The sequence below is a fragment of the Manis pentadactyla genome, chromosome 8, assembly GCF_030020395.1.
Source record: "Manis pentadactyla isolate mManPen7 chromosome 8, mManPen7.hap1, whole genome shotgun sequence".
NCBI classification, from domain to species: Eukaryota; Metazoa; Chordata; class Mammalia; order Pholidota; family Manidae; genus Manis; species Manis pentadactyla.
In genome coordinates, this window is record NC_080026.1 from 3,701,905 (window position 1) to 3,729,315 (window position 27,411).

The following is a 27,411-nucleotide window of genomic DNA, read 5'->3' on the forward strand; positions in this document are numbered from 1 at the left end:
CCTGTCTGCTCTCTGAGAGCTGAACAACGCGACAGTCGTGTGCCCCCAGAAGCCACCACCCCCTCCTCACCTGACACCACAAATCACACAGGCCGTGTGCTGGTGCAAATAAGCCTTCATTCATTGTGCAGGTGTGAGTCCCAACACCAGGTGGTGGGCTGGCCACGGAGGATGTGTCCTCCCTGGAGGACAGGAGTGAGCCGCCCACTGACCCCACCACCCCCTGGCCCCGGGCCGCACCTGGGGGCTCAGCGTGTGCTGGTGGAACCCAAGGGGCTGTGGGGGCCGCAGTGGCCCCGGGTCCAGGGTGGAGTTGAGGGAGGAGGCCTCCTGAGCGAGGTAGTGGTGCCTGAGAGGGGGTGTGGCGGCCGGCCCAGGCTGGATCTTACTTGCTTGAGTGCCTGGACTTGTGACCAAAGAATGGTCCCCGGAAGGTGCCTTCCGCATGGCCACGGTCCTGGGGCTGGAGGGGCTGCCGCTGCAGCTGCCAGGGCCATGTGTGCACAGTAGGGCCTCTCCGGGGCAGAGGCTGGCCTAGCTCCCGCGGAAGGTGAGCTGCCAGGCGTGGGGGAGGGATGGGTCAGGACAGGCAGGGAGTGGCCCCACCCAGGGCCAGGTGCCCCGGCTGACTCAGTCCTGCCCCTGGAGGATGAAAGGCTGAAGCTGTGGGCACAGGCCCAGCGCAAGCTTGCCACCTGCCAGGCCCTGCGTCCCCAGTGCCTGAGTGGCGGGAGGAGAGGCGAGTCCAGGGAAGCGTGGAAAGGAAGGGCTGGCGGGCAAGGAGGGTGGGGGGCCAGGGCGGCAGGGAAGGGCTGAGGCCAGGGGTCAGGCGGAGCTGGGGCCCGCGGGCCGGGGGTGCGCCCTGCGCGCGGCCAGCTCCGACAGCTTCTTCAGCCGCTTCTTGAGCTCCAGCGGGAACTTCTCGTAGCACCTCCTGCACACGGGCTTCATGTCAAACTCCACGAACTTGTTTCTGGAGGAGAGCCGGCAGTCAGGACAGCCCCTCGCCCAGCAGCTCTGAACCTGGTCTCCTCTGGCCCCACCGAGGCGGAAGAGTGGGCTTCCCGGGCCCCAAGCCCACAGCCTCCCCACCCAGCCTGCTTCCAGCCAGAGGTCACCACGATCCAGGAGAGAGCCTCCAGGCCCCCCTTCCCCCCCAGGCACCTTCCTCGGATTCCAGCGCCCCAGAGCCCTTCCTGCCTCCCGCCACTTACCTCGGCTCAGTCACGCCGCACCCCCTGAGGTCTCCCGGCTGAGCCCTGCGCAGGTGCGAGCCCTACGCCTCTGGTGTGCTGCTCCGAGAGCTGGAGAGGCCCTTCCCTCCCCAGAGCCTGGTGTCTGCGTGCGTGTGTGTGTGGGAGGCACATGTCACTCCGCCTCTCACTGTGCCCTGGACCAGCCTTCATGGGGCTGGGACCGCCCCCTGCCTCCACTGTATCCCCACAGCCTGACCAAGGTGGGCACTCAGGGAGGGCGGGAGAGGAGGCCGCCACGGACATCCTGCCCCAAGCTGAGCTCCCAGGACACACTCCACAGGTGAGGTGCGGTGGCTGTGCAAGTCCCCGCACCCACCACGGGCTCCAGGGGCCTGGCGGACTTACTTCAGGGTGAGCTTGCCGTTGCAGGCGGAGCAGGAGAAGCAGTTCACACACCAGGCCTTGTTAAGGGCTGACACCACTGTGAGGAGCAAACGGGGGCTCAGCAGGCCCTGCCCAGGCTGGCGCGAGCCCAGCTGCGCACAGTGAGGGCCAGCTGGCCCGCAGCTGCAGGACCCCCAGCCCTGAGGGAGCGCAGGGGGCACAGGGACCACGGAGCCTCACCATCGCCCTCGATCACGTGGCTGCAGTTGTAGCAGACGTCCCCAAAGAGCTGTGGACCAAGCAGGTGTCAAAATACTGCAGGCAGCCACGGCCCCCACCCTGCCCCAAACCGTGTCCCCTTGTATCCTCCTGGGCCCTTCCCGCCAGGGCCCCTCCTCGGCCCGTCAGCATCACCCCAGGAAAGACAACAGGTGCAGGCCTTCCTCCAAAGAGGCTGCCTTGCTCCCGCTGGTGTCCCGAGAGGGTGTGGGCCAGGATGGTAGCCCCATCCTCTGTACAGAGCAGCTGGACCACCTTGCCAGATGTGGGTGGGGGGACAATGGTGACACATGCCACCCCTTTGAGCCCCGGACCTCACACTGTCCTCTCTTTCAGTTCCCCCAGCAGGCCTGGGCCGTAGGGCACACTCCTCACATAAGACACAGAGTACGAAAAAACTGCCCAGGCCTCAAGGCCCGGTGCTGAGCACGCAGGCCTGGCTCAGCTCCCCCAGCGGGCTCTGGAGGGGCTGCCCCACACCCTGCCTGCTCAGACGTCTGCAGTCCCCACCACACCCGTCACCCTGCAGGCTCCCCGAGGGCTCCAGAAGGCAGGCAGCCTCCCTCCGGACCTGGGCCCCTGTGGCCCTGCCAGGCCAGTCCCTGGCTGTAGTGGGTCTCACAGTAGGCCTTGCCTGGTTGTAGTGGGTCTCACAGTAGGCCAGGCCCTTCTTCTCATAGTGCCGGTGCCCCAGGAATGGCTTCTCACACTTGGCGCAGACAAAATGCTGGAAGGAGAAGGGGTGTGCAGGGCAGCTCAGGGCGGGAGGTCAGTGGGGTGGAGAGCCTCACTGGGCTCCCAGCTGGGCAGTGGGCCCCATCGCACTGCCTCTGGGTCAGCACACCCACCAGAGCCACTCCTTCCCCCATCAGCACCCTCCCCCGGCCTGCTCCCCACCCCGCAGCCTCGGCCTCCGCTGTCAGGTCCTGCTGAGGCACCGTGGCAGGTGGGCCTCTTGGGGCAGCTCTGCTCTTCGCAAGCCCTTCCTCAGAAGGCTGCCCAGCCTCCCTCCCGTGAGCATCCCCTTCAGCCCGGAGTCCCTGAGCAGTACCATCCAGTCTGGTCAGTGGGCGGGTGAGGATTCACCCCCACAGGGTGCTGGGAGGCAGGGCCTGCCCTGGGACCTTCTCCAAGAGGCCATCCAAGGCCGAGCTTCCGGGTCCAGAGCTGGCCATGGCCTCAGGGGACACAAACCTCCCTTCTAAGCAGTATCCGTAGGACTGTCAGAGTCCACAGTGCAGAGGCGAGGGCTCCAGGTGGCCCAGGTGGACAAACCTGAGGAGCGCACCAGCAGGTGTGCCCTGCTTCCACATGGGGCTGTGCACAACCAGTTTGTCAACCATAATCCCACAGGGCACCCGGGGCAGGCTGGCCCCAAGGTGTTCCTGTGACTTTGGAATCCTGTAGAAGGCCAGGAGGAGAGGAGGGAAGGTGGGCGTGGCTGCCTGAACACCAGCTGTGCACTTGGGTCTCCTGGCTCCTGGGGACAGGCTGGCCCCCCCAGGGGCAGAGGGGCAGCGTCCAGCCAGAAGGTTCCTGCCGGGAGCCAGCCAGCTGGCTGGTGCTGGAGTCTGCAAGGCCAAGCTCTGACTGTGTACCGGGGCACCCCCACCTCCAACTGGGGCCCTGGGCCCGAGGCAGGCATAGGCCGACCGTGCTCACCTCCACGTGCCACTGCTTGCCCAGGGCATTAACCACGCGGCCCTCGATGGGCCGGCGGCAGGCGCCGCAGATGGGGACACCCATCTTGTCGTGGCAGGGCAGGCAGTAGAGCTCACCCTTCAGCTCACGGGCCTCGGCGGTCAGCTCCTTCCTGGAAGACAGTGCAGGTGATGTCCCTGTCCTGCAAGCCGGGCTGCCACAAGCCACACCAGCCCGTCCAGCCCAGGGAGCAGCTTCCTGAGAGGGCCCCTGTCCTTGCAGAGTGCCTAGGGCAGGCGGCTCTTTGATCTCTGCTCTCTTTGGGGACTTCCTGTGCCCCAGACGGGCCCCAGGGCACAGGATTCCCGCAAGACCCTGCAGAAGGCAGCCTGTGTCCTGCACTGTCTGAGAAGCCGGTCTGTTCTCCAGCCCGCTGTCCCCGCGGGGTGTCTGGGGCAGGCCCAAGGGGCCCGCTCTGCAGTCCGGCTTGCCTCTCTCCCCGCCTGCCCAACCAGCACCAGCCCTTCCCCCAAAGCCTCCCCCCCACCTCTGAGTCCTTCCTCTCAGCCTTGTCTGGACCCAGCCGCCCCCCACCCCTGGGTCTGCAGCCGGGCCTAACAAGTCCTCCGTGAGCAGAGCCCTGGAGAGAGGCGTTTCCTGCAGTGTGGTTGCCCAGCCCTGGTCCACCTCCGGCCTGCCCCCCTCTCTCTGACGGGACCACCTCCCCTGCCCCTTCACCGCCCTGGTGGGAGGGTCCCGGCCCTGCCTGACCTGCCCCCTGCCCCCATCACGGGGGCCCGGCTGCACACGTACCCGCAGTGGGTGCAGCTGAAGTGGTCCGGGTGGTAGGCATCGTTCCTGAACATGAGGGGCTGCTCGTCGATGACCAGGTGGCACCGCCGGCAGATGTACTTGCCCAGGCCCTTGGCCTTCTCGCGGTCATGGCAGGGACGGCACAGGTGCCTGGGGGAAGGGAGGAGGGCCTTCTTCCCCATCAGCCCCAGCCGCCTCCCGGGAGAGACCCCGGATGGCTGCCTCAAGGGGTGCAGCCAGCGGGCCACAAAAACAAGCCACGCAACCCTGAGGACAGGAAGGCCACAGACAGGCCTTCTAAAAAGGGGCCTCTGCGCAGGAAAATGGCTGGAAGGGAGGGCCGGAGCCCGCTGCCTGGGTGGCAGGCATAACTTTGCTCTTTCCACTTTTTCTCAGCCTGGGACACCAGACAGAGCAGACCTTTCACTGACATTTGCTGAAAACTCAGTTTTATTTTTCAAATGCCTTTTCACACGCCTGAGTAACTGTGCAGGGACTGTGAGCCTGACCCCACTGTGCCCTGCCGAGCAGCCAGGACTGCCAGGGCTGTTGGGCCTACACACCCCTTCCTTCGGGATCTGCCAGGCAAAGAGGCACCCCAACATGTGCAGGCTCTTTCTGTCGCCACAGACAAGCACATCTGTGTCAGACAGAGGCCCCCCAACCCAGGAACTGTCCTGACAGAGTCTCTTTTGTACAGACTTCAGAGAATGTCTGATGCCGCTCCCTGTGTTGGGCAACAGCTGCAGTCTCTGCTGAGAGGGAAATTAACATGGTTTCTGTTTCCTCGGGCCTCCAAAGTGACAGGCATTTAGATTCAGGGTCTCCAGGCAAAGAGGCACAAAGGCCCCCGTCCACAGCTCCCCACCCCCGCCCACCTCCCCAGTCTGTATGTACCCCTGATGCATCCGGGCCTTCCCTCCCACCCTTCCGCCCTGCCGCCCTTCCATACCACCAACCCACCCTCAGCAGCCTCCGCGGGGACCTGGTACCCAGTGTGGCCCCTTTTCCAGGCAGGTCAGAGAAGTTATGTAGGAGATTAACCCTCAAAATCAGGATCTCCCGACCAGGTGTGGTGAGCAGACTCCAGATGCCAGGGAGCCAGCTCACTGCCCATGCCCTTGACCACCATGCCTGCCGCCTCATTTGGGTCTGGACTCCACGCTGCAGAACAGTGCCCTCTGCTCCGTGTGCATGTCTCAGCCCCCCGCCAGGTGTGAAGGGCACAGGGCCCACCTGCTGAGCCCCCAGTGGACTGGCTCCCAGCTGTGCTCCATGGTCCCCACGGGCCCCACCCAGAGCAGGGCTCAGGCCGGTCAGCTGGTATGTGAGTGAAGGAGTGGCTGAGAGAGGCAGGAGGGGCTGTGGGCATTGTCTGCCCCGAGGTAGTGGCCAGGCCTAGACTGAGAGTCCCTCTGGCCCAGAACCCTCTCTCTACCTGCCGTGGCCGCAGATGTGGCCTGTGCCTGCAGTTCTCATTTTTGTGACTAAGGTTTTGCCCTTTTCAGCCCCCAGATCCTTGAAGCCCAAAGGACTGCCTCCACCCAACCCAGAGACCCTGTCTGTGCCCCAGCCCCCAGCCTGGAGCCACCCCAGGAGTCAGGGGCCAGCGGTCAGTGGGCAGAGGTGGCCCTCCACGCAGGCCTCTTGCCTAGCAGAGGAGCCTGGGCAGAGCTGGATCCCCAGGGGCACAGACAGCGCCCCATTATGAGACAGCCTGCAGCTGTGCACCGCTCAAGATAAAGACCGTGATTTATTCCATACCCCAATGGAGACTAATTATATGGGGCAGGACACAAGGACCCTACAGCAAGTGTCCTGAAAGAGTCCCCTCTCATTCCACCAAACAAGACTCCTCAGCCTCCCAACCCCCCATTCACAAGACCCCTCTCCTGTCCCCTTGCGGGCTTGGGAGGCCAGGCCCGTTGCCATGGCAGCCAGCCCCTCCCTACCCCCTCCCACTGGTAGGAAATTACCCCATTCTGAAATGTTCCTTGTGTCTATCAGTCCCAGCCAGCCCTCCACCCAGCCCTCGCCCACTCCACGTCTTCCAACACAGTGCCTGAGCTGGTGGGGGCAGGAGGGGGGCACATGGGGTGGGAAACATTGGAATATTCAGAGCCCAGTGGCTGCAGAGGCCGCCGTGGGAGTGGCCCGCCACACAAGGGCCCCCTCGGGAATGAAGTGGCCTTTCAGGGCCGGAGGGGCTGCAGCCACCCCTCCTGTCCTTAAATAGCCAGCCTTCAACGGCAGCTGCACGGAGCCCACAGCCGCAGCTCCCCCTGCTGCCCTCCGCCCCTGCCCCTGCTACCTGGACAGCTGCTGAGGTAAGGGCCAGGAAGGCGGGCCAGACAGGGAGCTCAGGGGCCCTGCAGAGGCCAACTCGGAGCCGGGCAGGGACAGGAGGCCCTGTCCCTGAGCCGCCACTCTGTGATGATGGCTCTACCTGCTTATGAAGGCTGCCCTGACCTGACGGTCAGCAGGAAGCAGCCCCTGAGCTCACTACTGGGCCCCGTGGCACAGGGCCACTGGAGGGAGGGAGAGGGGCTGGGAGAACGTGAGGGTGCCCCACTGCTGCCGGCCACCACAGCACTGCCGCCCTGCTGCCCGCCAAGGCCGCACCTGCACTCCAGTCCCCCCTGTGAGCCCGACACCACCTCAACACGGCCCTTCACCTACTTGGCCCTCGCCTCTCCCACCTCCAGGGCCTCCCCCAAACCACCCCTCAGGTCATGTGTGCCTGAAGGGGAGGAATCTACTCTCTGTACTAGAATTCCAGGCATCCCGAACCCCTCTGGGGCCAGGGGAGGTAGTCCGGGCTGGGGACCTCCTCCTCTTCAGTAATTAAAATGGGACATCAGGAGGCAAGGGCCTCCCTTTACTTGGGACACTGACTGGCCAGATGCGCATTCACTGCCGCCGGCTCCCTCCCCCCAAGCCAGCCATGCTCTGGTGGCGGGGGTGGGGGACCCCAGGGGTGGTAGATGAGGCATGATGGGGGCAGTCAAGAGGCTGCCCAGCCTGACAGCCCAGCATGCCAGAGCCCGGAGCAGCGCCCTGCCCCTGCACTAACGGAGGGCGTGGCAGGGGTCCCACACGCCTCCACTTCTCCATCCGCACCTAGCACCCAGCCCCTCCTCCTCGAGGGGAGCTGAGCCCACCCACCCTTCATGTCAGCCCTGCCAGGGCGCTCATCAAGGGCAGGAAAAGGAGAGGAAACTGAGCCCAGGCGTAGTTTGCAAAGAACTTGCTCCAGTTCCCCAACTGCCAGTGCAGAGCCACCATGCCACCCAGCCACGGGCACACCTGTGCTCCTCCCAGCGAGCTCCTCTCCCGCCCCTCTGCAGCCCAGCCACGCAGGCCGAGCCGAGCTGGGATGGTGCAGCACCAACCCTCGGGGGCGGGTGGGCAGGTACTGAAGTCCTCGGAGGGCTCACTCTTGGCTTCTGCAGAGGGTGACACTTCACCGGGGCCGGGCTCCCTGGAACCTGCCTGCTTGTCCCACCCAGGCTTGCTCCAGGCTCTGCCTCCAGCTGAAGCATGAATGGCCTTGAGGCGACCTCCCCAGGTCTGACCGCCAACTCCTCCCTGGCCACCGCAGAGCAATGTGGCCAGGAGACACCACTGGAGAACATCCTCTTCGCCTCCTTCTACCTCCTGGATTTCATCCTGGCTTTTGCTGGCAATGCCCTGGCCCTGTGGCTTTTCATCAGGGACCACAAGTCAGGCACCCCAGCCAACGTGTTCCTGATGCACCTGGCCGTGGCCGACTTGTCCTGTGTGCTGGTCCTGCCCACCCGCCTCGTCTACCACTTCTCTGGGAACCACTGGCCGTTTGGGGAAATCCCGTGCCGACTCACCGGCTTCCTCTTCTACCTCAACATGTACGCCAGCATCTACTTCCTCACCTGCATCAGTGCTGACCGCTTCCTGGCCATCGTGCACCCCGTCCATTCCCTCAAGCTCCGCAGGCCCCTCTACGCCCACCTGGCCTGCGCCTTCCTCTGGGTGGTGGTCGCCGTGGCCATGGCCCCGCTGCTGGTGAGCCCGCAGACCGTGCAGACTGACCACACGGTCGTCTGCCTGCAGCTGTACCGTGAGAAGGCCTCCCACCACGCGCTCGTGTCCTTGGCCCTGGCCTTCACCTTCCCCTTCGTCACCACGGTCACCTGCTACCTGCTCATCATCCGCAGCCTGCGGCAGGGCCCGCGCGTGGAGAAGCGCCTCAAGAACAAGGCGGTCCGCATGATCGCCATGGTGCTGGCCATCTTCCTGGTCTGCTTCGTGCCCTACCACGTCCACCGCTCCGTGTACGTGCTGCGCCACGGCGGCCGCGGCACCTCGTGCGCCGCCCAGCGCGCGCTGGCCCGGGGCAACCGCATCACCTCCTGCCTCACCAGCCTCAACGGCGCGCTCGACCCCGTCATGTATTTCTTCGTGGCCGAGAAGTTCCGCGACGCCCTGTGCTCCCTGCTGTGCGGCCGGAGGCTCCCGGGCCCGCTGTCCGGCCTGGACGGCAGGACCAACGAGAGCTCGCTGAGCGCGCGCTCCGAGCTGTGAGGCGCCCGCCGCCCCGAGAACCGAGGGGGCTCCGCAGGCCGCGCCCCCCGACGGCGGCACTCACCCCCAGAGCCCGGGCCCGCCGCGCCTGGGGCACCGACCCCTAACCGGGGGCCCGGAGTCAGCCCCGCTCGCCCCCCGCCGCCGGATGCCCAGCGCCGCCCGCCCCAGTGAGGGGCCAGGAGGCCTGGGTCAAAGCGCGGAACAATGAGGGTCTGTCTGCCCGAGGGCTGCCTGCTAGGCTCCCGGCCACCCTCGGCTGCAGACACAGAGCAGACTCTGCAGAGACCCGCAGGGGGCGGGGGCCACGGACCCAGGAGAGAGGGGCCCGAGCAGTCCCAGTGGAGGGGAGGGAGGGGCGTCTAAAGATTTCCCGGAAGCCTCCAGTTGCCTTCGCGGCACTTTGCCAAACTACCCCTGGGTAAGGGGACAGGGACTATGATTTAGAGCTGTAAGTACATTTCAGGCAAGTCGCCAGGCGACTCCCAACAAAGATGGCCTGCGGGGCACGGCAGCTCAGCGCTCGGTTCTTGATCTCTCCGGCCCTAAACGCACACACTGACCTGCAAGTGGCCCGACCATCCCCGCTTCCCAGCATCTGCCCCTCCGGGTCCTGCTGGAGCCCCCAGCAGGGAGGCAGTCTTTGCCCCCACCCACCCTGTCCCACTAACCAGGGGCATCCGCAGGCCTGCACCCTCCCAGGCCTCCACGAGCCTCGGTGGCCAAGCCTTGAGCCGTCTCACCTCACCACATGGCCCACATCACCTACCGGGTCCTCTCTGGCACTTGGTTCCAGTGCTCACTACAAGTGTACCCTAAGACTCTGAAGGTTACTGTGTGAGGTTAACAGAACTCCTTTCCCAGAACTCCCTTCGACCCAAGAACGGCAGGGTGGATGCAAGGCCAGTGGAGGCTGGGGCAGCCACACTTGTGACCAGGCAGGCATGCCCCACGCTGGTGCCAGAGCTCGGCGTCGTGGGTCAGCAAGCTGGCCTGGGCCGTGCGGGGGCTGAGCCAGAGCAGGTCCCACCCTCATGGCTGCGCCACTGTGCTTCTGTGACACCCTTTACTTTCCAGCACTTCCAGACTCTTCCAGATTTTCCCAACAAAGCCATGGGGCAGCCGTACAGGGCGAGCTGCAGCTCGGGAGGGGAGAGGACGGGCCAGGCCTGCACCCAGTCCACAGGGGACTCCCGGCGCACTGCCCGCCCATGGCCCCTCCTTTAGACGGCGACACTAGGGCTTATGCTGAGGACCCTGCTGACCAAGACATCAGAGGCAACATGGGGCAGGCAGAGGGACCAGGTCACCACAGACAGCAACCGGAGGGAGTGAAGGTGCCAAGATAGGATGAGATGGCACTGAGGGCCCAGACAGGAAAGGGTGGGGCCAGACGGACAGTCAGGGGCTTGGTAGGCATGACTCTTTACCCACACAGGGACACTTGGGGTCAGGGAGAGAAGCTGGAGCTTGGTAGGGATGCAGGGGGACGCCAAGTGGAGATGGCACATGGGCAGTCTGGTGTCCAAGGGAAAGGTCTAGTGGGGCAGACATGTCCCCTCTGGGAAGTGGGAGGGGAGGTCATCACTATGGGGGATGGGGGCAGCTGCTCCCCAGAACACCCACAAGCCTGGGCGGGCCCTGGGGTGGCACCCCTCAGCCTCAGTCCTCCCCCAGAAATGGGGTTTCTCCTATCCACCCTGCAAAGGTGCAGTGGGGCGGGCAGCCACGTGGCACAGGCCACAGTGCCAGAGTGGGCCTGGCACGCCAAGACCAGGGCCTCCGAAGGGCCCATCCCATCCAGGCCCACCTCACCTGCCCGCATTCTTCACAAAGCCCAGGTCGGCCAGCTCCACATCGCACAGCTCACAGCGGAAGCACCCCGGGTGCCAGCTGTTGTTCATGGCCTTAATGACGCGCCCGATGATGAACTCGCCTGGAAGAGAGAGGTCCCTGCAGGCCAGCACAGGGCACACGCCCCTCCCCTCTGCAGCCCCTCCCAAGCCCCCATCTGCTCTCAGCCGGGTCATCCCTGAGCTGAGGGAGCCGATGCCTGCAGGGGGCCCACGGGCTTGCGCCCAGAGCCAGGGCGCCTGTGGTCAGCAAGGGGCTTCCAGGCTCCGCCACCCACTCTGGGCAGTGCAGGGGTGTGTGTGGGGGGGGGGGTACTGCCTCCAGCCTTACCACAGGCTCCACAGCATGGAGCAAACAGCATTTGGAAGTCATGTTCGCAGTACTTCCGGCCTTCAAACTGCAAATGGGGCAGCAGAGAAAGGACAAGCAGACACCCATCATTCCCCCAGACTGGCTGGTCTCTGTGGGTCGGGACTTGCCCTCTGGAGGCTGGAGAAGCACCCCACTTTGTGTAACTGCTACCGCCGCATGGAGGGGGCACCCAGCCCTCCCTCCAGAGAGCACTTGCTGGAGGAGGTGCAGAGCTGAAAGACAGCACCTGTCCTGAGGGGAGGGCGCTCCAGACCGAGGGAGCCGCAGAGGCAAGGCCTGGGCTGGGAGGACCCGGCCCGCTCCGCAGCACGCGAGAGCGCGGCCTCAGAGAAGCCGGGGCCCAGCAAGGCCAGCCATCCAAGAGCGGCTGCTGTTTGCCGAAGGTCTTGGCCCGCTGGTCCTGGGAGATCAGGCCCGAGAGAGTTGGGACCTAGTTTGAATTATGTGTCACTTGACCAATTTCCTGTGTGTCTTCCCTTTGTAAGAAGTACATTTCACCCAGAAGCCACAAAAGACTCAGGCAAGGGAGACAGAAGGAGGGACACAGGAAGGGCATGGGGGCCGAAGAGAGAACCCTACGTCCTGCAGCCAGCAGCAGGCAGTGTGGACACCACCAGGCAGCCCCTGTCTGGACACTGTAGGGCCCTTGCACCAGCCCCAAAGTGTGACCAAATTTTGCCTCTGCTTTCCTGTCCCTTGACAATTTTACTTTCTCTTTTTAAAATATGCTTTTCCCCTGTTCTCTAAAATGAGTGTCTAGTTAGGTTGCAACTGGATAGAGCTCTGCCCAGTGACTTAGAGAGACAGCAGGGGTGTGAATTCATTAAGCAATGAATGTTTCATAAGCACCTACTATGTACCAGGCTTTGTTCTGGGCACATGGCCATTGCTCACGGAGATCTGCCTTCCCCCCCACGGCCCGCACAGTCAGCCAGCATCTCCCAGGAGGCTGGAGAGACCACAGCTGTCCCTGTGAATCCCACAGCTCTACCTTCAACCCCTCTGGCTGCTGGCTACCACCTGCCTCGCGCCGCACACCAGTGGTGTGCCCGTAGCTCGGTGAGAGTCATGACCAGCACTGGATGAAGGCGGGCGGGGGGTGGGGTCAGGTGTAAATATCCCCGCCATGGCCAGCTTCAAGCTACCGGCACCATGTCACACGAAGACCCACCTGAGGCGTCCACCACCCCAGACGGCAGAAGGGACCTCCGAGGCACAGAGGACTTTCAAATGTAACAAATGAGAGGAAGTGGTGAGTTTTCAGTATTTGTTACCTTTGTGTTTAATAAAAGCTCATCTCGTTGTACATTTATATAATTGAATTTTTCAGAATAGCTGTGCTTACCTCTCAGCTTGCAGACTGCCGGAAATGTAACGATCTGCTCTCGTAAGCAAGTGCGGCCCCGTCTAGGCTGCTTCACTTTCATCTGGTTTCACCTGCCCTCCGGCCCCACCTGCCCTCCAGGCTCCCGTGCCTGCCCCATTAGTCTCCCGGCCGCGCAGCAACCAGGGCCGTCCTTCCAGACGCGGACAGACCGTGTGAGCCCTCGGCTCATCCCCTGCCACGGCTCCTGCCTCTCCCAGGGTGAAACCCTAAGGCAGGCCTACGCAGGCCCGCAGAGCCGAACAAAACCCCCCTCCCGGCCCCCACCCCCTGCCGCGCCCCCTCCTCTCCTCCCACTGGTCCTCACGTACCCACGCACCCAGCCCTCCGGGCCTGCAGATGTGCGCGCGGCTCCCTCACCTCCCGCAGGCCTGTCAGACGTTATCTTCCCTGACCACCGCCCGGCCTGCGGTGCCGCATCGCCAAGCACTCGGCACCGTGTACTGTGATCACCACCTGAGCCCAAGCGACGGTGCCCCAGGGCCCCCCAGAGTCCACCAGAGGAGGCCGGACAGATGGTGGCTCTCCTTCAGCACCGGGGCCACCAGGGGGCACTGGTCCCGTCTCACAGGGAGGGATGGGCCCACAGGGGCGCGAGCAAGCTTCTGTGTGGGCGGGCGCAGAGCTCAGCTCGGGGTCTGGTGCGCCCGCGGCGCCCCTCACCGGGCAGGCCCCCAGGCTCCCGGAGGGCAGATGCTGAGCTGGCCGGGGCTCGGGCCCCGAGCACCCTCACCTCGTAGAAGAGCCCCTCGGGGAACGGCCGGAAGCACTGGGCACACACGAAGCAGTGCTCGTGGTACAGCTCTCCGTTGCTGTTGACGATGCGCTCGGTGGGGGCGAAGCGCGCCTGGCAGCGCCGGCACACCGCGTCGGCCAAGGCGCTGGACATGTTGCTGGGAGAAGGAAGAAAGGGCTTGGAACTGGGGACAGGTGAGGACGAGCAGGGCCCCTCCTCAAAAAGGTAAATGGTTTCCAGGCCACGGAGAGTCTCTCTCCTCGCCCCGAGGGTAGCCTGGGCACTGCAGGACCCAGGGACATGCAGGTGGGGCCAGGGTGCCTGGGTCATGCTGCACGGCTGCCCACGCATCCCCGCAGCTGCTGTGTCTCGCAGGCATGCCAAGCGCCAAGCCGGGGCTGCAGTGTGTGTTCCCGGATGACGGTCCTCCGGGGCCACGAGCGTCTCCTTTTACAGACAGACAGGCTGAGGCCAGCAGAGAGGGTGACCTCCCCAAAGGCCGCAGTCTTTTGGGCAGAGCAAAGTCCAGATTAGAAACCAGTGCCCCAACTCTGAAGGCACGCCCTGCAGCCCTGGTGCACGTCTGGGGGTGTCCACACGGGGCCTGGGCAGTCGCAGTCGGGGCCCCAGCAGCTGCTCCCACCTACCGCGCAGCTGCACCACCGCCACTCCCAGGGCCCAGCCGCAGCGGTGGGAGCACCAGGATCGTGGCTGCTCTCTGCCCAGTCAGACGGGGGCCCCAGTGAGCACTGGGCAGGGTGCCTGGCCACAGACACTCCCACGAGGATGGTGTGGTGGGCAAGGCTGCCGACCCGGTCCCCAGCTGCCCAGTCTTCACTGTGCTGGGCCATCTCTCGGGGTGTCCGTGGTCACCTCTGCTCCCTCTTGTGCCTCCTATCGCCCCCTTCTCAAGGAACCACAGTGTCGGGCAACAAATCACCCAGGCACAGGTGAGTGGCTCTGTTTTCACACTCACTGAATCCCTGAGGCAACCCTGCTCTCCAGGTGCAGACCTACAGCTCAGAGAGGCTGGGTAACTCGCCAGCCCTCACAGCAGGTGAGAGCCCAGATGTGAACCCAGACTGGTCACACAGCAGTGGCTCTCTCTGCTGTTCCATGCATTAGTCTCAAACTGCCTTCTCCGCCAGAACATGTACCCCCTACCATGGAGAAGGAGAGAGCGCGACTCTCTGGGGTGGGAGCAGGGTGTGGAGCACATAACATCCATGGTGGGAACCGCTTTTGGGAGGAGTAGAATCCGCACCGAGCTACAGGTAAAGATGCCCCCACTGAGCTGGCCGTACGGACTGCAGCACAGGGGCCCTGAGCCAGGTCAGCGTTGACAGCACCTATAGCCCCAGGGCCTGATGCCACGTCTCTGCTACAAGGGCGGCAAAGTTGTCCCAGGTGTCAGTGGAGTGGGTGGGTGGGGGCTGCCTGGAAAGCTGGGCACAGCAGGAGGGTCAGGCCTGGCAGGGAGGCTGTAACTGGCTGGCAATGCCATGTAAGCGTGTGCAGTGGGGTTTCATGGGCTCACACCTTCAAGAGCATCTCTCCAGCCCGTCCTTCCTCCCAGGAGACTGGACCCCCGCTTCCCTCCATGCCACAGCATCGTGAAGAGAATTCCTGAGTGCTATTGCAGAGAGGAAGGCTCCCCAGGCAGGACGAGCCCAGGAGGTGGGAGAGGGCTCTGCCTCTCCGGGTGGAGGTGCGGGCTGGGGACAGTGGTTCTAAGGGCAGCTTGCTGACATATGGAGACGGACTGGAAGCTGGGCTGGGGCATCTAGGCAGGACTTCCTCTCTGCTCAGCTTGGGGAACCCAAGTGGCAGATGCAGGGCTAGAAGGCTCTTCAGCAAGCCTGGCCAGGCGTGCTGGACTTCTGCATGCCTCAGCATGCCCTTGAGCATGCTTTGGGGACCAATGCCACCTCCTACGTCCATATTTAGGCTTCAGGGACTAAGAAGCAGGATAGTGGCAAGAGGAGATGGGCAGAGCCCAAGACAAAACGAGGGCTCTGTGCCCAGCGGCCACCCTTCCCCTCCCCCCAGCTCCCTGCTGGTCCTCACACGGCCGGCCAGACAGGGCAGATGACCATCTACCTGAGCCACCGCACGGCTGGGTGGACTTCGTCAGCACAGGCATGCTTTCCTGCCTGAGAACACCGTGAACCTGGCGGCCCTGTCCTCCAAAGCACTCACCCAGGGTGGCAGGGAGGAAGTTCCCAGGCCTGGCTGTGAGCAAGACCTTGGAGTGTTGGAGAAGTCAGAAATCAACAGGAAATCCTGTTAACTCTGGGCCTGGAATTCCCCACTTACATGCCCCAGAAAACGAAGCCAGCACAAGGATTCGAGTCCAGCCCAGGCTTTCAGACTGCTCCTTACAGCCAGAGCTGGGCCCTAACCAGTGGGCGCAGAGCACACCCAGCTTCTGGGTGCCCCCGAGCCCGAGCCCTGCACCCCCAGGCCGCTGCCCTCGGGCTCCCATGGGGCTGCTCCAGCCCCCAGCCTGTAGCCGCCAGATGGCTGTTCCCTCTACCACGGTCACAGCTTTGTAGTGGCCCACCCCTGCGGCCAGTCACTCCCTGCACAGCGAGCCCAGGCACCTGGCCATTCTTCATCCATTCCTGCTTTTGGGAACAGGCCTGTCAGCTTACCTCGGTTACTTCACTTGACTGTAGCAGACACCACCCCATAGCCTCTGACACAGCCCTCATCAGTCCCCTATCAGAGGGGCTGGCCCTTACCTGGTCTGTGTCCTGTTCCCCAGCTGGGCCCCTGGGTGTATCAGTTCAAAGATTTTGCCATCTGTCCCCTGTGCACCTTGCACAAGCTCTGGCACAGACAGGTGGGGTGTGGGGTTGAACACCTACCTCCATACCCACTGGCTGCCCCAGCCCATCTTGGGCAGTAGCACCCCCAGTTCTATGGCTGCATCCCCATGTCACCCTGCTCAGGAACACAGACAGCACGCCAACCCACTGGCCAAAGACAGAGGGATGGGCAGACGTGCCAAGGTGCAAACAGCTGAACTGTATCACCCTCAGAGAAAATGCCAGCATCTCCTGCAGGAGGAGGCGGCAGGACAAGCTGAGGCTCTGGGCTCAGCCCCTGCACCCCCATCGTGGATCCTGGTAGCCCAGCCACCAGCTGTGGCACCTGGAAAAAGTGCCAGCTTCCTCATCCCAGAGCAGCAGTGCCCGTCTCACAGAGCCGAAACGAAGAACTCAGGGTACACAGCGCTCCCTGTGTGGAGCACAGGGCCCAGCAGGCTGAGTGCTGGAAGAAGACAGCTATTGTTTCCCAGGAACACTAAGGGCCTCTGGAGTCCTCCACCCCAGCCCAGCCCCGGGGAGGCTGCAGCCCGCCTGCAGTCCTGGCCAGAGGGCAAAGGGTGGGAGACAATGACATCCCACGTACTCCCCACATCCCAGCCAGGAACGGGGGCACAAGCCTGCCAGTTAAACCCCACGCACCCCGATCCATCCGGCCCCGGCTGGCCCATCCAACCACCTGGAGGCCAGCCCCAGAGCTGGGGAAGAGCTCACCATCCTAGCCCCTGGCACCCCTTCTCTAGCCCCTCCAGCAGCGCAGAAGCTCTCGGGCCTGACGCCCAGCACAAGCCAATTGGCGGGCTTGTGCGAGACGTCACTGAGCTTCACGATGACTACCAGCCTGGGCTGGGCCGGGCTGGGGAGCCCTCTCTGAGCCACATCCTGCTGAGGGCGCCTGCTGGGCCTCCTGCCGCCCCTCCCTCCTGAGACCAGGTGGCAGCGGGAGTCACCTGGCACGGGGATTTACACGGAGCCAGCCCCACGCCAGCCTTGGGACGCGCTGCCTAGAGCTGCTACGTGAGGCATCTCCGCGGTCTGACACACACTGCTATCTGTTTGGGGCCTGTGGGAGATCAGAGCTTTCCCCGAAGCCCGGCCAACCTCTGCTCTGGCAGCTTCATTCACTTCCATGCAGCTGCACTCTAAACAAAGCTGGGGTCCCGCAAGCCGGAAGGTCGCAGACAAGTTGAGCTGAGAAGTGTATAAACGGCCTCGGAGGCCTGGTGCATCACCATGGCGCGCCCTCCCCCGCTGTGAAGTCACTCTCCAGCAGGGCCACGGGCCCATCAGCACCCCTCTCTCCCTCCACCCATGACCAGGATCACCCAGAGGCCTCCCGAGGGGTAGCGGGGGTTCCCTCTCCAGGACTGCCATGCTCAGGTGAGTCACCTGGTCCATCTGAGCAGTGGGCATGTCCAACCCCCATCCCAGGCAGTGGTGGGCCTGTAGGTGTATGCCACGGGGCGCTCTGCAGCCCGTGCTCTCTGCTCCCCTCCCCGGGCTCCGACTGGCGGCTTGGTCCTAGTCACCCCGCCGGAAGGCTGCCCCGACCCTGCGCAGGGAGCTCAGAGCAGGGGTTCCACTGGGCGGCACCAGCCCTGGGCTGCCTTTCCTCCCTGGCGACTCCAGCCCCCACCTCTGACCGCTACTGTCCCCCCTGACCCCTGCACCCTCCACCCAACCTCCCCCCCACCTGTCACTTTGATACCGCAAGTCCCCCAGCCTCAATGTTCCCCCTCCCTACCTTTTTTCTGAATATTTCCTCCAGGTGGCCCTGGGGCACTGCAAACCCTGTCCTGGGCACCCCCCCCCCCCAGCCTGACTCCCAGCTGGGGCTCCACCACCCCTACACGCCCCCCGGGCCCCCTCCAGACCAGGTTTACTCAAACTCGGAGACGCCCTGAGGTCCACCTCAGCCCCACGTGCCCCCTCCCCGCGTGCTGGCCCCGGCGGTCCTCCAGGGCTCGGGCTTCAGTCAGGGCCACCTGGCCTCACGTCACAGCCTGTCCACGTAGGGGTGGGCACTGACCACTCGGTTTGCTCATCCACAAAGCGACCCCCGCTGCAGCAGTGGGGTCGCACGGACACTCAGCTGAAGCGCCCCGTCCTCGGCGCCCTGCTGCGGAGCGCTGATGGCACATGGCATGAAGTGCGGCTCGCCTACCGGTCTCCGATCCCGGCGCTGTCCCCGGGCCCTGGCGCCGGCCTCGGCCGTTGGAAGGGCGGCGCACGGTGTCCGAGGAAAGGCCTGCAGCCGCAGCCTTCCGGCCATTGTCGCCCAGCCACCCCGCCCTGCCCCCGGCCACCTACCGGGGCCCGACAGGCGGCGGGCTCTGCCGGTGCTGGCGCCGCCGGTACAGCCCCGACGCGGCGAGCGCGCCCAGCCGGGCCGCCATGGCGCCGGCTCCTCCCGACGTCGGGGCAGCCCGCTCGGTCCTAGGGCCACAGGCCCGGGGGGGCAGATGCGGTGGCGGGGCGGCCCGATGCCAGGACGGGGCAGGCCTGCGAGCAGGGGGCGCCTCCCGCCACCCCACCCCACCCCCGCCCCACTGGAGCTCACGTTACACACTGCGGTCTCCAAAGGGCAGGGAGTCAACGCCAGATAGAAAGGATATTGTTTGCTCCGCGGGGGCAGCACAGTGAAAGCAAGGCTGCCGGGGCTGGGAGGGCACTGGCTGCGCTGGTCCCAAACAGCTCTGAGGTGGGGTCCACATGACAGGGCAGGATGCCTGGGGGTCCCAGGTGGCCAGGAGCCCCCGGGACATGCTGGTTAGGCACATCGGCCAAGGAGGGCAGGGTGGGACCGAGCCAGCCTAGGAGCCCTTGGGCAGCTGATGCAGGGCCCCCACTCGTGCGCACATCCTGCCTCGCTCCCTTCCCTGAGAGCCTGCGGCCACAAATGCCACCTAGGAGACCAGGACCAGGGCGGCCACACCGGATCCCTGGATCTGGCCAACAAATAGCCAAGCTCCCAAAAGAGGTGCATGCTGTCAAAATGCAGAGAACAGACAACCCCCTAGCTTGGCAAGGAGAGCGGAAGCGGGAGGTCTGACTCCCAAGAAGACCACCATTTCCATTCATTTCCACCTAGAGGGTGGCAGGGTTACCGTGATCCAGGTTCACGCCCCCAAGGTCAGGGCCTGAAGTGCCGCCACTGCCGGCAGAGCAGGCACCATGGTGGGCTATAATAGAAGGACCCAGAGCACTCCCAGAAATCTTTAACATTGATTCCAGTTCCCTAAAGTCTACCTAGTAAGGTCAGAAAGCATTAGCAGTGTATCTTCCTCTACCACTCAAGAGAAAGAGACAGTAGCCATCATCTGGACAGCAGGGCACTGGGCCTCCTCTACTGGGGTGGGGGGAAACTTACACTGGGGAACACATCTCTTCCAGCAAGCCCAAAATAATTACCTACTTTGGGGTTCGCCCCATAACACAGCCAGATCACCACCAGCATTGGGTGCAATATAATTTGTAAATGCAGCTCAATTCCAAAGGTACCAAGCAATGATCAATTCAACAAATATTTTCTTAAAGGGGATCACAGAGTCTAAAGGACATAGATAGACTGAGCCCGAAGGACACGAGGGCAGAGATCACCCCCCCTCTCTGATGTGAACAGCCTGAATGCTTAACAAAACTTAGGTAAGAAGTTTTGTTATAGCAGCTTGAAGTCAATGCCCAGGCTCCTCTTACCAGCACCCACTCAGTCCCTTCCATGCATAAATCCTGAACTCTAGAACCCAGAACTCTCACCCAGAGCCACAGTTTCATTTAAGGGGGGAACACTGATTTAGGGTTCTACAATTGCAGACAGACCTGGGAAGGAGGTGATAACCACTGGTGTTTCAAAATCATAATTGTAAAGCTCAAGTCCAAGGTTACCAAACACTGATCAATTCAACAAATAATTCCTACAAAGTGAGCACCAGAGGCTGGAAATTGAGAAAGGCTTAGTGTCCAGTCGAGTCCAAATCCCAAATCTCTGCATAGCCTTGCCCCCCATCCTGAGCCTGTCTTATGGGGTGGGGTAAGAAGGACACAGTTGCAAAACACAGTAAGAGGTTATCAGGAAAAATGGCATAGTAAGAACTTCCGAAAGCTTGTCCCTCCATAAAAGCAATGAAAAAAGCTAGTAAAAAATGTCAGAATCTACTTTTTCATAACTCTGCAAATTAACAAAGGTTTACAGTAACACAGAGGGCATTTGGTCAATAAAAAACTGAATCTTGATAAAAGTGAGCTTTGTGGTGTTTTAACTTATCCTAGCCCCTAATCCCTGCTCCCTAACTCCATGGCTGCCTTGACATGTGACAAGCCACATTCCCAGTAATGAAGGAGCAGACAGTTCCTCTCTCAAAGTTTCATTCCCAAAGAGTAGTTACTATCTCACCTGACCTGGTCCTCCCTGGAAGACCCCATTTGAAGGGCTTGTCTTTACGGGACCTCACTTAACACATACCCAGTGCTAAAAGCCTCTCTTGGGGAGTGTTTTTCAAATCTATTACTATCATAGCTGCCTACGACATCATAGCTGCCACTGCCACAGGCAGTGGATAATAGCCAGGGCAACAATGGACTAGCTAAAAAGCCTACAAGGAAAAGCTGAGGAATGAGATGTCCCTGGGGGCTTGAAAATAACTGAAATATTCCTGGGAATCTAGGAGGCCATGCAAATGCCCAGGGATGTGAGCATGCTCAGGAGAGTCCCAGGAAGGTCCTAGCTCTCATTTCCAACTAACTCTGGACTCCTTAGAGAAGGAAGTGAAAGCTAAGGCAGAACTGTCAACAATGTGTTTGAATGTTGAATGTATACCCAACATAAACTTAATGCTCTCAGCAAACTTATCGGTTTCAGGAGTTCAAGGAAGTCTCAGTCCAATCATTAGCTGACCACTAAACCAACTGAGCAGATATTTCAGTGGCCACAAATGACAGAGATATGGACTTCACAAATTGTGGACTGGGGAGAATCTGATTTTCCAGAGTTGCCACATACTAATTATGGACAGCAAAGAAACAAAGAAGTATGACCCATACACAGAAAAATGGAGCAATCAACAGAAACTGTCCCTGAGGAAGCCCAAATGTTAGACTCACTAGGCAGATGTTAAATCAGCTATTTTAAATTTGTTCAAAGAACTAAAGGAAATCATTTCTAAAAAACTAAAGGAAAGTATGAGAATAATGTCTCACCAAATGGAGAATATCAATAAAGAGATAAAAATTGTAAAATGAGACCAAATAGATACTCTAGAGTTGAAATATCAAAAAGAGTCCTCAGGATGAAATGACAGGATATCAGACAATTTGAATCCACACAGAGAAATAAAGAGCAGTAAAGCATATTTCACCTTTATATAATAAAGGTAACTATGTAGATAAATATAAAAGACAGTATAAATGAATTTTTTGTTTGTAACCCTTGTTTTCCCATCTGACTTAAGGACAACTGCTTAATGAAATAATTTCACACAAAGAAAGGCAATAGTGTAGGGACTGAGAAACTTAAAATACATAAGAAATATTTAAAAAGAGAGCAAAAGGCAGACATAAAGCCTATCTTACCAGTAATTACAATAAATGTAAATGGATTAAGCTCTCCAATTAAAAGTCCAAGATTAGCAAATGGATTTTTTTAAAGCCATAATCTAACTATATAATTTCTACAGAAGATTTGCTTTGGATTAAAAAACACAAAACAGTTTAAAAGTAAAAGGATGGAAATGATATACCATGCTAACAGCAACCAAAAGTGAACTGGAGTGGCTATACTAATATTGGACAAAATAGACTTTAAGGCAAAAATTGTTATAAGAGCAAAAAAGGACATTTTATCATGATAAAAGAGTCATTCCATCAAAAAGAAATAGCAAGTATGAACATGTATGCACCTAACAACAGAGTTCTGAAATGCCTGAAGCAAGAACTGAGGGAAAAATAGGTAAGTTAACAATAATAGTTGAAGACTTCAAAACTCCATTTTCAATAATGAATAGACCATTATTCAAGCTAATCAAAGGCATATAAAACATGAACACTATAAACCAAACAGACCTCAAAGACAGCTATAAGACAGTCCACCACCAACAGAACCTATATTCTTCTCAAGTATACATGGAACATTCTCCAGGACAGACCTTAAAAGTAATTTGCGCCTCAATAAATTTAAAAGGACTGAGATCATAGAAAGCATATTATCAGACCACAGTAGAATAAAATTACAAATCAATAATAAAAGGAAATTTAGGAAATTCACAAATGTGTGGAAATTGAACAACACATTCCTAAAGAATCCAGTGAGTCAAAGAAGAAGACAGGAGAATTTATAAAATTCTTTGAGATGAACAAAAATGAAAACAAAACCAAAATTTATGAGATGCACCTCAAGCAGTGCTTAGAGAGAAATTTATAGCTGTACATATCTACATTAAAAAAGAAGAAAGCTCTCAAATCAATTACTTAACCTTCCACCTTAAGAAACCAGAAACAGATGAATAAACTAAATTGAAAGCAAGCATTAGGGAAGAAATAATAAAGATTAGAGCAGAAATAAATGAAATTGAGATTAGAAAAAACAGAGAAAAATAAACAAAACTGAAAGTTGGTGCTTTGATAAGATCAACAAAACTAACAAACCTTCAGCTAGACTGGCCAAGAAAAAAAGACAACACTCAAATGACTAAACTCATGAATGAAAGAAGGGGCTAAAGTTAGAGAAACTTAAAGGACTATAAAAGAATACTATGAACGACTATATGCCAGCAAATTAAATAATCTCTCTGAAATGGGCAAATACCTAGAAAGATACAAACTGCCCAAACTGACTCAACAAGCAACATAGAATCCAAATAGACCATTAACAAATAAAGAGACTGTGTTAATAATCAAGTCTTCCTACAAAGGTGAACCCAGATCCAGATGGTTTTATTGGGGAATTCTACCAAATGTTTAAGTAGAATTAACATCAGTCCTTCACAAAATCTTCCAAAAAAATTAACCAGGAGGAAATACTTCCCAACTCATTCAATGAGGTCAGTATTACCCTGATACCAAAATCAGATAAAGATATCATAAGAAAATCACAGATCAATATCTTTCATGAAGACAGACACAAACATCCTCAACAAAACTGAATCTAGCAGCGTATAAAAAATATTATCATGACCAAATGGGATTCATCCCAAGAATATAATGTTGGTTTAACATCTAAAAATCAAGGTTGTGTACCATATCAATAGAATAAAGGAAAAACAGCACATAAAATGCAGAAAATGCACTTGATAAAGTCTAATACCTTTTCATGATAAAAAATACTCAATAAGCTAGGAATAGAAGGGAACTTCTTCAGCCTAGTAGCTATCATACTTAATGGTAAAATACTGAAAGCCTTCCCTTTAGGGTCAGGAACAAGCCTAGAATATCCAGTCTTGCCATTTCTTTTCAACATTACACTGGAGGTTCTAATAAAAACAATTAGACAAAAGAGGAAATAAAGGTATCCAGATCATAAGGAAGAAGTAAAACTATATGCATATCACGTACTCGTATATATACAAATCCTAAGAATCCTCCCCCCCAAAAAACTCTATTATAGCTAGTAAATGAGTTCAGCAAGGTTGTAGGATAAAAGATTAATATACAAAAAAGATCACTAGCAATAAGCAATCAGAATATGAAATTAACAGAGCAATTACATTTACACTAGTACTGAGAAGAATAAAATATTAAGGGATAAATTTAACCAAAGAAATGTAAGACTTATACACCAAAAACTATAAAACGTTGTTGAAAGAAATTAAAGAATACCTAAATAAATGGAAAGATACCCCATGCTGATGGATTGGAAAAGTCAGTATTGTTAAGATGAGAATACCTTCCAGCCACCCAAACTGACCTACAGATACAACACAACCCCTATCAAAATCCCAACATGCTTCAGATGAATAACATATTCCAACTTTCTTACCCTATAGGAAATTTGATTTTGAATGATTTTATTTTCTTAGTTTCAAACTCAAGCATCAGTGCGGACACATATTTGGTCTCACATACACATAAATAAGGTGCCTCCCTCTGCCCCTCCTTCCAACATGGAAATGAAGAACTAAGGAAGTTTAAAGTATGAATTCACACGTGCGATGGAGCAGAGAGAGCCCGGCCCCTTGGGGGGGAAGTCCTGCACTCCCGACGGCAGCACGCCTGGGCCACCCTGTGCCGGCACACACGTGCTGCTGCTTCAATTTCCAGGAATTTTGTAAACCAGTTAATATCATCTTGGTAGCCTGAAGAGAGCCAGTGTGGGGGTATTCACAGAATGGAATTAGACATGCCACCAGTCAGGCCCTCCACCCCTACTGCGCTCCACGGGCCATCAGAGCAGGGAGTCGGCACTCAAAGCAAAGGAAAAGGGGAGTTGAGGGGCCATGGGCACTGCCAGCCTGGGACTGTGTCCGGCTCACGGCTCAGCAGCGTGTCACATGTCATGTGCTCCATGCTCTGCTTAGACCCTGACTCCGGCGCAGTTCTGTGTGCTGCCCCAGGGCTCTGGCTGCCACCCTAGCCACACCTGGGCAGGCTCTTCTGCCGAGGGGGCCACCCACGCTTCTGCAGAAGGTGGGGAGGGGCTGAGGTGCCGCCAGTGATGTGGGGATGGGAATTAGCAGCCCCACTCTGCACCGCACCAAGAGAGGTGGATCACTTGGCGGGTGGGACTCCACACTACAGCAGGGGAGCCAATGGACAAGTCCACCGGGAGTGCCACTGTGCGGGTGGGCAAGCAGCAGGGCCCAGGGACAGGCTGGGTTCCCGGGGCAGGCGCTGTAACCTCCTGGCCTTAACACTCTCCCTGGGGGACAGTGGTGATGCCAACGGCCCCTCCAGCTGGGACAGTCAGAGACCTGAGTGTTGTTAGGGCCCAGAGTCAGTGGGCTGCAGGCTGGGCTGAGCACCTCCTCCTGCAGCAGGGCCCCTCCCTGAGCAGCCGCACTTACCCGAGGCCTCACTGCCCATTCTGCCCCGCTCGGCCCTCACCCTGGCTTCAGACCTCCTATCCGACAGCCTCCCATTGTCTCCCCTGAGACTTGCCACAGCTCTCCAAATGCCTCATGGCCCAAGCAAGCTCTGCCTCCACACCCACGTCTGCCGCCACAAACTGGGCCCAGCCCTGCCAATCCCGCATCCCGGGTCCCCCAGCCCAGCCGCCGGGGCCCATGGGGGGGGCTCCTGGAGCTTACCTCCTGAGCAGGATCCTCTCTGGCTCTTCCTTGCAGCCCCTTCCCTCCACAGCACCCCGAGGCTGGCCTGTCACTGGAGGTCACTCCTTGCCTCCCTCTAGGCTTGCCTGCTCTGCCCGTGGAGAGCTGGGACCTCAGGCATTGGACAGGGGGAGCCCCAGGTGGTGGGTAAGGTGTGTGATGAGAGGGATGCTTCCAAAGATGAGCCTGGTGTCAGAGCTGCCCTGCCCATCTTCAGTGTGGGTAGTGGGCACAGAGAGGGCATGGGAACACGAAACAGGGCAAACGAACACAGCTTCAGGACAGGCAAATCTCGCCTCACCCAAGGGTTAGGTCAGATGTCCACTCCTCTGCGGGCCTGGCCCCGAGGCCTGTGTGCGTGGAGGGGTCAGGCCAGTCCTGGCTGTGGGCGGTAGGAGCCTTCAGAGGAGGGTGTAAAGCTACCTGTGCGCGAGGACTGCTCACAGCCGCGGAAACCAAGCGAGCAGGAAAACACCACGAGAAAAGCAGCAAGCCACCAAAATGTTCCTAAAAGCATGTCTGAGGAGTGGTACTGTGGGTGTTTTCTTTCTTTTCATGTCTTGGGGTTTCTCCTAATCCTCCAAGATGAGCACTACTTATCTTTCCAGGGAAAAACCCAACCCAGGATGTTCGAAGGCTCACTCTGGCCCCTGGGTCATTTGCAGCTGGGGCACCCTGCGGCAGCCAGGACAAGCTGGCCCCGGCCCTGCCACCTGCCTCCACAGCTTCTCCTGCTGGGCTGCCAGACGGCTGGCCTGCTGGGCTCCTCCCCATGGAAGGCCCAAGGGACTCAGCGGCCAGAGGACCCGACCAAGAGGACGGAGAAGCCGGGGGTCTCTGAGCACCCTACTCCCCACAGGGTGTCAGCCCATGGCTCTGTTGTATTGTGGCCTTCAGGGTACCTGAGTCTCACCTCCCACCTTTCTCAGTCTCTCCCTTCATTCCCCTGAAAGCTCTGCAGGGGGGGAAGCAGGGGAGGCAGCTGGCAGGGGAGCCCCGGGGCGAGGAGAGCAGGGCCTGGCAAGCACCCCAACCTGGTGAACACGGGGAGCTGGTTTTGTCCACAGATTCAGGGTGGGACACGAGGGTTGGGAAGGGCAGCCAACTGCATCTGAGGCATAGGACTCACTGGGTGATGGGGTACATGCTATCTGGGGTCCCTGGGGCTGCCCTAGGCCTCCCCGTCAGTCATAGTCTTAATGGTGATCTGTGTGCCCCTGCAGGCTGTGCCTCCCCCAGGCTTCCCACCACCTGCCCGCTGTGGCTGCCCCCCATTCCTGGGCGCTGGTCTCCAAGCCCCTCTTCCCAGCCAAGCCACAAGTCTGTGCCCACAGGCCCCACGTCAACTCCTTCCAGGACTGGTTGGAAGGGGGCCCACAGGCCGCGGAGAGCAGTCCCTCCCTCCCAGCCGTGAGTCATGCGCTTGCATCCAACCGAGTTCCAGAAAGGGCTGCGGAGGCCGACCCTGGCCGGACACGGGCGGACTTGTGACCGACCCCAGAGTCACTCAGCTTCTGGGGCCTCAGTCACCTCATCTGCCAAATGGCAACAAGGGGCGTGGGAGCAGCGGCCGGGCCAGGCCCAGGGAGCGCCCCCGCCTCGGGGTCCCCCGCGCACCTGTGCGTGGGCACAGATCTGGCCGGGCCCCCCGCAGGCCCTCTGCCGTGGCTGCCGCGTTCACCACCGGCCCCCGGGGAGGACACGCGGCCCCAGGTCTGCGGCCTCCCGAGGTCGCCTAGCTGGGGGCAGGGGGCCGCCAGGGGGCCCGGCTGGTTTTGGCTCCGCCCGTCAGCTGGCTGCGGCCCGGGGCAGGTGCCGGCCGGGGGGCCCGCTGTCCGGCCGGAGGGGCGCGCGGTCCCCTGGCGGGGCCGGAGCAGCCGCGCGCTGGGAGGGGGGCCCCGGGGGCGGGAGGGGGCGCCCTGCTGGGGCGGGCGGGGGGGCTGTTACCTGCCCGTCATGGTGGCTGCGCGCTGGGCCCGGGGCGCCGCCCGACCGCTCCGCCGCCGCAGCCTCCGGGCGCCCGCTGGCAGGTCCGCGCGGACCGGGGAGCCGCCCAAAGCCGGCCGCGCGTGGCTCCGCCCTCAGAGCGGCCCGGGGGTGGAGG

The 27,411-nt window shown here is 59.6% G+C and overlaps 2 protein-coding genes across 4 annotated transcripts; one reads left to right on the forward strand and one right to left on the reverse strand.

Moving 5' to 3' along the window:
• Positions 1–99: 99 nt before the first annotated feature.
• LIMS2 (LIM zinc finger domain containing 2) lies at positions 100–27,411 on the reverse strand. 3 transcript variants are annotated; one of them, XM_036884337.2, is made up of 10 exons: positions 27,255–27,411; positions 13,217–13,376; positions 11,058–11,124; positions 10,689–10,809; positions 4,314–4,463; positions 3,522–3,672; positions 2,494–2,586; positions 1,821–1,869; positions 1,602–1,677; positions 100–973 (listed from the first exon to the last, which is right to left on the reverse strand). In XM_036884337.2, exons 1-10 carry the CDS (start codon positions 27,263–27,265, stop codon positions 826–828), a joined length of 1,026 nt encoding a protein of 341 aa, XP_036740232.2. In that variant the 5' UTR covers positions 27,266–27,411; the 3' UTR covers positions 100–825. The 3 variants fall into 3 exon arrangements, with proteins under 3 accessions (XP_036740232.2, XP_036740231.2, XP_057361426.1); XM_036884336.2 differs by lacking the exon at positions 27,255–27,411 and adding an exon at positions 18,361–18,516; XM_057505443.1 differs by lacking the exon at positions 27,255–27,411 and adding an exon at positions 18,215–18,238.
• On the forward strand, positions 7,402–10,262 carry GPR17 (G protein-coupled receptor 17). Its single transcript, XM_036884338.2, has one exon. The coding sequence runs from the start codon at positions 7,854–7,856 to the stop codon at positions 8,871–8,873; it is 1,020 nt and encodes a 339-aa protein (XP_036740233.2). The 5' UTR covers positions 7,402–7,853; the 3' UTR covers positions 8,874–10,262.

Excerpts from the sequence above, each read along its gene's own strand:
- GPR17 (XM_036884338.2), top strand. The coding sequence starts at position 7,854 with ATGAATGGCCTTGAGGCGACCTCCCCAGGTCTGACCGCCAACTCCTCC.
- LIMS2 (XM_036884336.2), bottom strand. The coding sequence starts at position 18,446 with ATGGCGGCCCGGCTGGGCGCGCTCGCCGCGTCGGGGCTGTACCGGCGG. Across the intron at positions 11,125-13,216 it reads CCGAGGGGCTCTTCTACGAG|TTTGAAGGCCGGAAGTACTG; the intron begins GTGAGGGTGCTC and ends CCCCATTTGCAG. Across the intron at positions 4,464-10,688 it reads TTTGTGAAGAATGCGGGCAG|GCACCTGTGCCGTCCCTGCC; the intron begins GTGAGGTGGGCC and ends CCCTTCCCCCAG.